At 39.9% G+C, this 12,215-nt stretch overlaps 1 protein-coding gene across 4 annotated transcripts in view; it reads left to right on the top strand.

The window, feature by feature from the left end:
* The window catches only part of SIK2 (salt inducible kinase 2), a 57,045-nt gene that overhangs the window by 373 nt on the left and 44,457 nt on the right, over window positions 1-12,215 (top strand). For 3 of the 4 annotated variants that reach the window (XM_075116446.1, XM_075116445.1, XM_075116443.1), the window contains exon 2: window positions 10,205-10,321. In XM_075116446.1, the coding sequence (XP_074972547.1) occupies window positions 10,205-10,321 (117 nt within the window). Of the gene's footprint in view, window positions 1-470; window positions 528-10,204; window positions 10,322-12,215 lie in introns of those variants that run through there. The other variant, XM_075116444.1, reaches the window with a different exon arrangement.

The raw sequence follows: 12,215 nt of genomic DNA, 5'->3' as shown, positions 1-12,215 counted from the left end.
GGGCCTGGGGGCAGGGCTCGGGTGCCCGCCGGCGCGGGAGCGCTCGGGGCTCGGGGGGTGGGTTCGGGGGGGGGGGGGCGGCGGCCGGGGGCGCTGCTGCGGGGCTCGGGGGAGGGGGGAGATTGGCCGCAGGGGCTCCGCTCAGCGGGGCGGGGCGGCTGGCGTTGGGGTAACGGGGCCCCGCTCCGGGCTGTGGAGCGGGCAGCTGGCCTCGGGGCTGCGCGGCTCTGCCCGGGAGCTGGGGCATGCTGGGGGTGGCCTGGGTGGCTCGGCCGGGGCGCGCAGCGGCGCCCTCGCAGGCTGCTCGCTCCTTTTGTCCCTCCCAGCACTGGAGCCTCCCCCTGGGGCGCGCGGGGGGCTGGATTTTATTTACCTGAGGTGTTCGGCTGTGGAGCAGGAGCCTTGGCCGCCGTTCTTGTTTGTTTTCTGGCTTTCATCTTCCCGGCAAGGGCAGCGATAATGCCTCCTGGCCTGGCCGTGGCGGGATGCCCTGTGGCTCGGGCCGCAGACGGTGTATTGCTGTCACAGTAAGGATGCTCAGGTGGGGGGCGGGCGGGCGGCTGTTGGCTTAGCTGGTGAGCGTAGCCACCAGATAGCGATAACTTTCTGTTAATAGGGAAGGTTCAAACCGTGTGTTGTGCCTGCTTTCCTGACTTGGCCAGTACTTGCAGATGAGCAGTCCTTCTACCTCTGTAATCTCTTTTAGCGAAGGAACTTGTGTGTGTCCGTCCCCTGAATTCTTCGATACATTACCCTGCCAGTTAACCAAATTCAACCCTTTTTAGTCTCTTTGTTTAACCGCAACCCCCCGGCCCATATGTTACGTGGTGATACCAGCCTGTAGATTGTTAATATCTTATGCTTTACCTAAAACAAAAATGATGGTAAGCCTGTGTGGGTAAGATGTAGTCATGGTCACTTTTTAAAAACAGGCATCTGAGGAGAGTAATGGCTTTGAAAGATCAACCTCCTCCTATATTTTCTTCTTAAGTAGTTCTAGTCGCTACACCTAGAGGTAAGCTTTTAGTAAGGCTTTGTTATGGTTGCTTTCATTGTTTACTGAAGAGAGCTTATTGTGCTGCTCTGTACCAGACAGAAGTAAATAAAATATTGTTTGAAGTACAAGGTAAAAAACAGAAAAAACCTCCAATTATTCAGTCACAGTGGTCTTGTGTGATAAAATCATTCCTTACAGGAATGGAAAATGCCTTTGCTTTGGGCTTCAATTAAGGAAAACAAACCTGCAACACTGACATTGTTCTGGCCATGCAGGGATAGATGAGCTTTGCATCCCAAGTATTAAAAGAAATTTCTCCTAGTGTCTTATTTCTGAAGTTGCATAATAAACTGTTAATTATTTTTAAATGGTTGCTGTAACTGAAGAGCCAAGCAAAGACCTTGAAATGTTAGTGTTCTTTTCCCAAGTTTGATGCCATATGCCAAACTTCTAAATGCTTCACTTGAAGATAGTAAGTTGTGTTTACTTTTTAGTTCTCACTTCTTTGGCAAACTTTGTGATGGGGATGAAAACTTTAATCTTCTTAATTTTTTTTTTTAGAAAGTGTATTTGTTGAGTATCGTTCAAAATAACAAAGGTTATAGAAAACAGAGCTTAACAGCTTCCCAGCTCTGGTAGGATATATTTTTCTATTTGTGTCCTAAGAAATTGCTGAATTCCAGTGCATTCTAATACAGTCTTGAATTTTTTTAAACCAGCTTTCCATTTCTGAGGAGCCTTGTGTCCAGTCTGAAGCCTTTTTATCTTCTGCGTGATTTTTACAGCAGATTTGCCGGTGGAGATTTGTGCCAAAGTCTTTCATTTTTCAGTACAGCTACACTGACTTCCTGCAGTAAGAGATGCAAGAATGTTTATCTGAAACTTAATTGCTGAGTTACTTGGTGGAAGTATTTATGTGGCCTTTGAGGAAGGGGAACCCTATTAAAATCACTTCTAGTGATGTCAGGGGATATTAATTCTAGCCAGGTACTACTTTGAATAAGCACTTCAAGTTTGGACCACATCACTTGACTTGGTGTTAGTTTACTACGCACATAAAGCGGAAGTGCTGCTTATTAATATTTCTAGATGGAAGGCTGTTCATATCTCAAGCTTCTAAACTGTTGCTTAAATTTCTTGAGTTGCTAATCTCTTGCATTTATCTGTGCCTTTATTAAACTTACAGTAGAGGAATATTCAGCTTATTAGGTTCTGAAAAGGCTGTACCTGTGTACCATCAGGTCTGGACTGCAGGAAGATCTGTGCTGTGTTGCTGTTGAGACTTGCTCAGAAAGCCCTTTCAAAAAGAACTGTTTCCTTGCCTGGGTTTCTCCTGAATCTCCCCCTTTGAACCCTTTAAATATGGGACCTGTTTGCTGTTCGGATTTTTTAGCATCAGTACTTTGAAATTGTATTTTATATGACTTTGACCTATAAAAATACTTGCCTAGTTTTTTACATAACTCTGACTAGTCAATAACTGTCCAATTGAAAAAAGTGGGATCTTATTACCTTGAAAGGTCAGCGCTTAGAGATTATGTACAGAATCCATCCTTTTTATGGAAAAACCTGTGTATTGGAATATAAAATTTTAACTTGAACTGAAAATAGTAAATATAGTTGCCAGAAATTGTTAGCAAGGCTTAGGTGAAAATAAATTAAATGAGGCATGAAGCAGAAGTTACACGTAAGTCAGGGTAGTAGATGGTATATGCAAATAAACTCGGAAATTGTCACTTGAATCGTATATTAATGCAACCCTAAAATTTTATTACTAAATAGTCAAACAAAGTAGTACGAAAGGTAAGAAAAATGTGGGGATTAATGTGTGTTTGTAGCAATAGAGGTAGTCAATGACCCTTTTTAATGGACCATCCATACAGGGTGCACCAGGGGGCTAGATGGTTGCATGTGGCCTTTGCTTTGCTTGTTTGTGTGTTTGTTGCCGTTTAGGTTAATGACACATGCTTTCCTGCCATGCTAATTTGTCCTGCTGCCGAGAAAATCTGTGATCTCAGGGTAACTTTTGTTAGTGAGGCATGCACAAATAAACTCAGTTTTTCCTTGGAGAGGAGGAGACTAAGAAAAGAGAACAAAAGTATTGGGAAGTGTAAAGTTCAAGAAGATGGATATTTGCTTCTAGTGAAATAAAATGACGTGTGAAATAATGAGCAGTAGTGAAACACACTCGGAAGAGATGAAGGTACTACTTGGAAAAAAGCAATGCGCTTTATGGATGAAGAAGGTCTTTGTGATTAGTCTTGTGTGAAGGAGTCATGTTTCCCACCCAACCCCAAAATTCTGTAACTAATACCCTGTAAGGATTAGTCATCTGTGGAAGAACACTAGCCAGTGCTCCTCAGATGAAAATGAAACGCTTCCGGCTAGTATGTCCTTACAATTCACAGTTACGCTTTTAGCTGTCTGGCATGTTACGGGTGGTTTGCACTTTTCTCTGAAAATTGCCAGCTCCTGATACAAGGTGTGATACTAGCTTAGATGTGAGTGCCTGATTGAGTGTGCTTAAGTACATGTAAAAGTGAGTGACACGAGCAGAGACAGCAGCTCCCTGTGCTATATAGCACACGGTTTGGGTTAGTGGAGTAATTCAGTCGGAAACTGTAGCAAAAAAATGGACTCGGGGCGCTGATTTAACTCTGCAGCTGTGAGCTTTTTAGATCTGTTGCAAGGGGGAAAGGAGGAACATAGATCTGGAGGTGGAGAGTGGGAGCTCACAGGTAGATCAGGTTGAGCATAATGTGCTGCACCTTAAGGGAGGTTAATCCTTTTATAAATCTGATATCTAAACACTTTGTAAATTGGAGTTGCTCTAGATAGCAGGAAGTTGTTAATTTTAATGCAGTTTCTGTACTTTTAGGTTGTATCAGGTTAACAACTCAAATCTGAATTTCTGTAACCTGCATGAAACCTTAAAGCTTTCACTGACATAGACAAGCCTCTCTTCGTATGTAAATTTGTTAGGTCGAATTGGGGGGGTGTGTGTTGTTTCTTTTTTTTAAAGACTGGTTGGAGAATTAAATGATTAATAGAAAACCAATGAAAAGTGAAAGCTGGAGTAGGTGAAGGATAGAAGAACTTCCATCTTTCTTGACAAGCATTTCATCCTCGCTACTTGACAGTTTCAATTCCCAGATGTCAGATAAGGACTGAGCTAACTCCAGTTCTCTAGGCCTTTAGTAAAATAAGGAAGGTAATGCGTCCTATTCCTAATATTTTTAAATGAAAAAAAAAAGAAAGTTGCAAAGATATTTTTAAATATAAGTTCTAAGCTACAAAAACCCGTGATACAGGAAGGAACAGGATTCCCTTTTTTTGTCATTTGAAGTATGTACTAATATTGATACTAATATTGGTGTTTGGTTAGGATTTTTTGGTTTGTGGTCTTTTAATTTCCTTAGGAGAAGTGATAACTATTAGGAAAAAAGCAAAAACTAGAGTAGTGAAATTTGTATAATTGTCCTTAATTTGGCATGTGCCAAATTAGAGTCAGTTTGTTTGTGTGTGGCAATGGTTGACCATAGTAGAGAAATGAGTGCAGTTAGTCTCTTGGCACTGCCTTAAAAACATTCAAGTGATGTTCCAACATCTCTGCAAGATGCTAGTAGTTGTTAGCAAGCTGTATATTCAGGAACAAACCAGACTTTTCAGATAGGAAACTGCTCCTCATCTTGAAGCAGCTTCCCCACCTCTAAGAATTACTTCCCTTTTTCCTGTCATCGTGACAGAGCTGAGATGAGGGACAAAAGTGAGCTGTTGCTGTTGAATGCACTGTTCCTTCTCACATAGTTATGAAGAAGTTGCTGGATTTTAAGTATTTCCAAGTGGTTTTTCTCTAAATCTTCTATGGCCCTGGCAAGATACATGAAAACTGAAGATTCATAATAGGCGGAAATATCTAATCTGCATTTGACTGTAGAAGCAGTGGTGCCAGCTGCTACTGTGCTGCTTCTCCTATAGAAGCTTGCCACTATGTGCACATATAATACACATATTGAGAGTTGTACAAGGATTGCAAATAGCAAAAGTTTTTCTTTCGAGTAGGCACGTGCTTTTACTCTCTGTGTTCAAAAACAACCACATAATAGTACCAAATAACTCCAGACTCCATATAAGACAAAATATGGATTGAGGTAATGTGGTGTGTTTTTAAACTAAAAGCCTGTTTAAGCTGCAAGTATAGCTTGCTCTTCATTAGTGTGCATCTTTCCGTCTTGCATCTCAAATAAGATAATTAGTGGAGAGCTATGCTTAGACTTACTCAAGATATCTGAGAGACTGAACTAACATGGTACACAACACACACTTTTATGAATATATAGGTGATAGCGGTCAGGTGGATGATATAGGAAAAGAAGTCTGTTAGGTTTTTTTACAGGTCGCATATGTAGCAGCACAAAATGCATCTCTTAACATGACGACAGAGGTAGCAAGTAGCCTGCTGAGACAGTGGCTCATTCTGTAGTGCTCCAAAACAATTAGTTTTCCAACATTTGCTAAGTCACACATAACATAATTTTTTCTAACTCATATTTTCCTGTAGGAGTTCAGTATTAACTGACTTAATAAGGAGCATTTTATTAATGCTGTCATTGTTATCTGGTGATAGCTTCATAAAAACATTTTTGTGGAAGTATTCATCTAAGTCCTTGATGCATGGTTGTACCTGAATGCCTAGTGTGTAAACAAAATGGATATTGCCAGACTCAAAATCTATAAATAAAGAATACTTTCATCAGTGATACATGTTAGTGTTATAATTTTGGGAGTAGATGGGTGATTGTATAGACAATATAGAATGTTACTCTGTGCTTCTGTGGAGCGTTAACCATCTGACTTGTTCTAAACCTATGATCATTTTTTACTTGTGGTATGGGGAGGTGAGGAAATGTTTCTAAACTACTAAAAGATTTTTCTGGGGCCATTCTGCTCTTAAGAAATGTGTGACCTGAAGACTTATTTTTTTGCTCCCACACATTCAGAGGAAGGATTTGGTGCCAGTCTTTCGCTAGTCTTTGGGAATTGTTGTATTTCTAAATGTGTGCAGCAACGAGACAGGGTAGGAAACTGCTGGAAAAAGGAAGAAAGTAGGAAACATTGGAACATGAAGCACTGTTCTTGGCCAGAAAGTGTAGTGAAGGTTATAGCAGGATTTGTAGCCATGCTTCCCAAATTTATATGACCCATTCCTCTTTTATTATTCTTTTTTTAAATGCTGCTTTCCTCTAATGAAATTTTATTGGTTGTTGCTCAGGAAGTAAGATCTGTTCAAGGATTTTAACCGTGTGAAGACAAAAAATGTCTTCTGTGCATTTTTATTTTACATAAAATTACTTTCTTGTTAGTAACTGAAGTGATTATATAGTTGCATAGTCTTGTTGACCTTGGAAAACATAAAACTACAGCAGGCTCTGATTATTAAGACATTGAAGTGGAAATGGAAGTATTTAATCTTTAAAACTGGAGAAGGACAAATGAGTTTCTCTAGGGAAATTGATACTTTTTTATCTAGGAAAACAAAGGTAAAAAATGGTTGGTTTTTTTTTTTGTGTGGAACTCTGGATGTTGGAAGCTAGGAACTGCAGTGTTCAGAATAATGCCTGATATCTCTGGAGAAGGCTGGTAACATAGACACTTGTAGATAGGCTTGGAAGTAGTAACAGGCTGTATTTGAAATATTTGTACTTCCAGTAAGAGGAATACTCAAGGTTTAAGAGCAAATTGTGGAAGTGCCAAACTATATTGGAAAAAACACCAAGAGTCAGTGTACTTGTAAAGCTAGGTTTTTCACAGGGATGAGGTGATGGGTGTCAAGTTTCACTGGAAAAAGTAGCACTAGCAAGCCATACATTTGCAGAATTCTCCCTCTCCCTGCTAAGAGGGGGTGAGAAGTGAGTGTAAAAGAAGGAAATACAAGTATTTGTGCTAATCCAGCTGATGATGGTGTGATGGTAGTTTGAGCCCCAGAGAACAGGCTGCTGTTGGGGTTTTTTGGTTGGTATTGGGGGAAGGTGGTTGGGTGTTTTGTGTGTTTTGGGGTGTTGTTTTTTTTTTTAAATTGTCCACCCTACCCCCTTTATTGTTTTGCTGCAGTTACACTTGGTTGGGTGATTTTTTTTCCTCATATGCTAGACCTAAACTTTTTTCTTTGAAGTCCTGTATAGCTTTGCTTTTATTAGCTTTTCTGTACAACACACGTGTCCTATGTGCAAGGAGAGTAAACGGGAGAAAGTTAGTGTACTTTTTTGCTTGCGTTTGAAGAGAGCTTCATAAAACAGCTGAGTATGGGGAGAAAATGCACAGTGACTGTGAGGTGAAATTAAATGAACCAGAGCCAGGGAAGGAGGCAGTCTTAAAAGTTGCAAGAGATGCAGGTTTTGGTTAAAGCTTCTACACTGTTGTCTCTGTGAAGAAAGAAGCTATTATAAATACCTCAAGTTACTAAGAGGTTAATGCTTTTTGTGTAAATCACTATTCTAATTAGGTTGTTGTTAAATACCCAAAAAATGCAGCAGGATTTTTTTGCATTACTCTAGATTGATGAAGGAGGCATTTAGACTTTCCTGAACACTTGATATATCCAAGATTGGAGATACCTTGTTGCTTGACTGAAAGATACATTACCATTTTATGATAAGAATGCAGGATTGCTGCAGATTAAGCTTTTCATTGATTTGTAAGTAAATGGTGGGCTCCGCTCTCCTTAAATCTGGAGGTCACCCAAATAATGGGTATAAACTGGGATAGATGTGGAGAATGAAAGAGAAACTAGTTTGTGTTGCTGGTTGATTCCAAAGAGACAATATAGAGGAAGGGAGAAATGTGACACACAGTTTGTTTTTAATAAGTGTTTCTTGATGTATAAGAATTTGGTCTGGCTTTAGTGCTTTCATTTGATTACTTGGACATTTTGTAACTTTCTAGTGAAGTGATTTACTCTTAGGCTAATAAATTGTGCCTGCAAAAACCAAACAATAACTAGAGAAATTTTATTAGGTGTGATCTTAAATTAGGCCAGGGAGACTTAAAACTATGGGTTTTGTGTGGTGTTTTTTAAGCTGCATGAGTGATTGTTTGCATCCTCTGCTGCCACATGGCATATAATCAGACCAAATAAGGAAGCAGCTTGCTGTTCTGCCTTTATAAGTGAGTGAAAGGGGACCTGCTGAGAGAATGAGCAATTGCTGTAGGGAGTAGTCAAAGGGAGTACAAATCTGGCAAGACCAAGTGGGAACTATGTATTTGGATAGTCCAGTCCCACGCATGTTACCATTCTTCCTTTGCCTGTCCCTTATTCCTTGCATGTGTAAACCAGGCCTTTATTACCAAACATTATACATATACCAAGTGTAAGACTGCAGATTAATATTGTGGTTGGAAGGAATGGGAATAGGATGGGGGAGTAACACACAGGAGCAGAAGCAGGTGATCCACATTTTATTTGCCTGATTTAGAGACAGTGTCTTCATAGCCAAGACAAATTTTCAAAGGGAGATCTTTTAGGACCTGACATCTTGAGCATCACTGTTCCTGTAGGCTTCTCAGTGTGCAGTGTAGTGTAATGTGAAAGAGGGCAGAGTAGATGCATTATGGGGAGCGCTGTAAACACAAATAGCTAGCAGAAGGCACCAGGGGGAAGCATGTTTTGAAAAGATCAGGCATAAGGATCCCCTAAGTTGCTGTGTGTTATACTAGGATAGAAGAAGGTTGTAGAGAGCTGGGAAGGAGGAGGGCAGTGTGGAGTGGTTGAATGCTATTTTAGGTACTACTTCTTCCAAAGTGTCCACTGTTACATTTTGAAGAACATGATTAATGGTGAAAATGTTGTGGGACGTGAACCTTTTTTTTCTGTCTAATCGCTGTATGTATCGTTATTTTTAGAAATGTGTATTGGTTTTTGGTAAAAGTTTCAGTGAATTCTGCGTTAACTGGACATTGTTTAAAAAAAAGCCACACCTATTTTTTTAAAAAAGTTCTTCAAAATTATTTGTTTGCTTTGGAAAATAGTCTGCTTCTGCTTCAGCTATGTAAGAGTGTATCCTGCATCTCAAAAATTACTTCTAAGCCTAGATCAGTTCATTCACTCATGGCAGAATATCATTTTTCTGGTAGTTGGGAAAGACATGTGACTTTTGAACTGGTTATCAAGCAAAACCATGCTGAAATGAAGTCAATAAATAGTTAATTCTGAATTCAGGTGGGTCCATAATCAGCCTTACTGGAGATAATGAGGTTGGCCTCCTGTGGATTTTTGTCTCCTGCATAGCAGCTGTCTCCTATAGTTCAGTAGTTTGTGAAATGCAGTTATAATTGGAAGCAATTATGTGACTTATATTTTTTTGTTCCTGCTTCAGCATTAATAATGTGATATTCAGGGTGAATAAACACCATTTATGTATTCAATACTCTTTAGTATTGTTATCCTTTGCATGGTTTTTACAGCAGCTATACTTTTCTTCTTGGTTTAAGTAATTTTTTTTAAATGTCTTCTGTTTGAAGTTTTTAGTCTCCTAAGCATGTGTAGTTATCTGCAATTCACTTTGCAGGCACTGGTTAAAAACGAGGTCAATAGGCCCAAGATCTGTTTCCTAAACTAATTGAGATCTGTTTGCAAGATTTGAGTGACAAACAATCTGTACAGAGCTCTTTCCCTGAACAGATGAACTGCAGATGTCCTTATGTAGTAGCTTATTAATTACAGTTAAAATAAGTGTGTGACAGTTGAAACTACAGGAATCCACCATGTTCTGATATTGTTTAGCCAACAGTTTTTCTTTTAAAAATATCGTTTTGCATTTGTGGGATTCAAATTGGCTACCTTGACTCCAGAAATGGACACCATTAGGCTTTTTAAGAAGATATTTGTCTTTACAACACTCCATGAAGGGTCCTCAGTTGTTCCCACCTGCTACTGATATGAGTGTTGTGCATCTGGGCTCATTGGAGCACCGGCCTCCATCACCTGTTCTTTTTCTGACATGTTGTTGTACATGATAGTCATGCAGCCACTTAGTGGGACTATTGACATGTTTGTTGTGCTGCTGTATTTAAGTGTGGGATTTGTGTGTATTTCTGAGCAAGAAGAAAGCCCCCAGTTAACTGGGTTTACGTCATTCCCTTTATAATGAGGATAAACTAATGAGGAAAATGTTGGGGAGTTTTAATCTCACTTTTGCTATTTGTCTGCAGGTGGCAATAAAAATCATTGACAAATCTCAGCTGGATGCTGTGAATCTGGAGAAGATCTACCGAGAAGTGCAGATAATGAAAATGCTTGATCACCCACACATTATAAAGCTCTACCAGGTATGGTTAGTGGTGTCTTTTTTCCCTTCTCCCCCTCTCTTTTGCTTCTGTGTAAAGGGTGCACTCTACACCAGTGACTTCTGGTAGGTCTCCACTCTGACAAATGCAGCTTTTCTGGAATTGATTTGCATTGGATAAGTGTTTAACTTTTTTGTACATGAGTTGTGGTCTTTTTCATTCTCTGGTATCAACTAGGCTGGCTCTGTTAGATATTCAAGTGTACCTGAAATATGCTTGAAATACACAGAAGGTTGTAAATTATATGTTAGTGAAAGAGCCAAGTTGGAAAAACCTGGTGATGAGACTTTGCTGTCTGTTAGACAAGGTACTCTGTAAGCTAGAGCAGGGTAGGAATATTCAGCACGGTGAGTGCTAGCTTCGAGGATCTGTGTGGATATAGTGGTTTTCTTTAGTTGAGTCTTGGCTCACAGTGCAGGTTGAGGACTGCCTGCAGCCTTTTTTTCTTATCCAAAGGTAATAAAATGTGAGGATATGTAACTTCAGATTCTACAGATGTGCTTGTGATGTAAATGCATGCACTAAGCAAGAGCTTCCCAAACACTTTATCTTGAAGTGCATTTACCAGGAGACAAATAACTGTTCTTTGGATTTTTGTCGGAATCTTGCATTTCACTTCTGTTGTGGATATGGACAAATTGATATTTATCCTACAGTGAATTAGGCATGTTGTGGAATTGAATGCATCCCTTTATAATCATAAAATCATTAAGGTTGGAAAAGACCTCTAAGATCATCAAATGCAACCATCAACCCAAAGCTACCATGGCTCCTAAACCATGTCCCAAAGTGCTACGTTTACCTGTTGTTTGAACACCTCCAGGAATGGTGACTCCACCACCTCTCTGGGCAGCCTGTTCCAATGCCTGACCCCTCTTTCAGTAAAGAATTTTTTCCTAATATCCAGTCTAAACCTACCCTGATGCAGCTTGAGGCCGTTTCCTCTAGTCTGTTGCTACTGACCTGGGAGAAGAGACCGATTCCTACCTCACTACCACCTCCTTTCAGGCAGTTGTAGAGAGCAATAAGGTCTCCCCTCAGCCTCCTCTTCTCCAGGCTAAACAACCCCAGTTCCTTCAGGTGCTCTTCATCAGACTTGTTCTCCAGACCCTTCACCAGCTTCATTACCCCTCTCTGGACATGTTACAGCTAACATAAAGGATGAATAATTATGGTACAACAATGTGTATTTACATAAGACAGAAACCTGCCCTTGTGATAACGCATACAATTGCAGACAGTGAAACTTCTGAAGGTTTTTACTTGTGACTTTTTTAGTGTGCATAGTTTGTATAGTAAAATACAGGTTTGTTCTATATTGTTTCTCCTCTGTTTGATTTTCTGTTCCTGCTACTATATGGTAAAATGTTTGAGGCTGCTGGCATTTCTGCTTCAGCTAACTCTTGCTTTTAAGGCTTTCCTGAGAATATTCCCATTGGGATCTGTTTGTTAGTGTTCTGTTCAATAAATCACATAGTGCTTCTGAGATACTCTTGCTTGTTTCATATAAACCTAGCTCAACAAATAAATGAAGATTTGTGCATGCTAAAACCAAAATTTGAATTTAAGTTCATCTGACAATGTCTGTGAAGGCAATGTGAGCACAAGGACTTGGACCTATGGTGTTGGAGTTGTTCTACTGAATAAAGATGAGGATCCTGGTTTAGACTTGTTTAGCTTTAATTTTATCTTATGGGAAACAGACTAGCACTTCCTCTTCAAAATATTGATTCACCAAGTAGAGGTGGACCTCAGGGAGTTGAATTTCTAACTCGCTTGAGTAATATCTACCACAGTTCCTTCTGAATGAATGACAAAACACAAAAATGATAGAGGAGAGCCTGAAAATACTTAAAATAGAATTCAAGAAGAGAAT

The sequence above is a fragment of the Phalacrocorax aristotelis genome, chromosome 22 (genome assembly GCF_949628215.1).
Source record: "Phalacrocorax aristotelis chromosome 22, bGulAri2.1, whole genome shotgun sequence".
Classification (NCBI taxonomy): Eukaryota; Metazoa; Chordata; class Aves; order Suliformes; family Phalacrocoracidae; genus Phalacrocorax; species Phalacrocorax aristotelis.
This window is presented reverse-complemented; position numbering and strand designations above follow the sequence as displayed.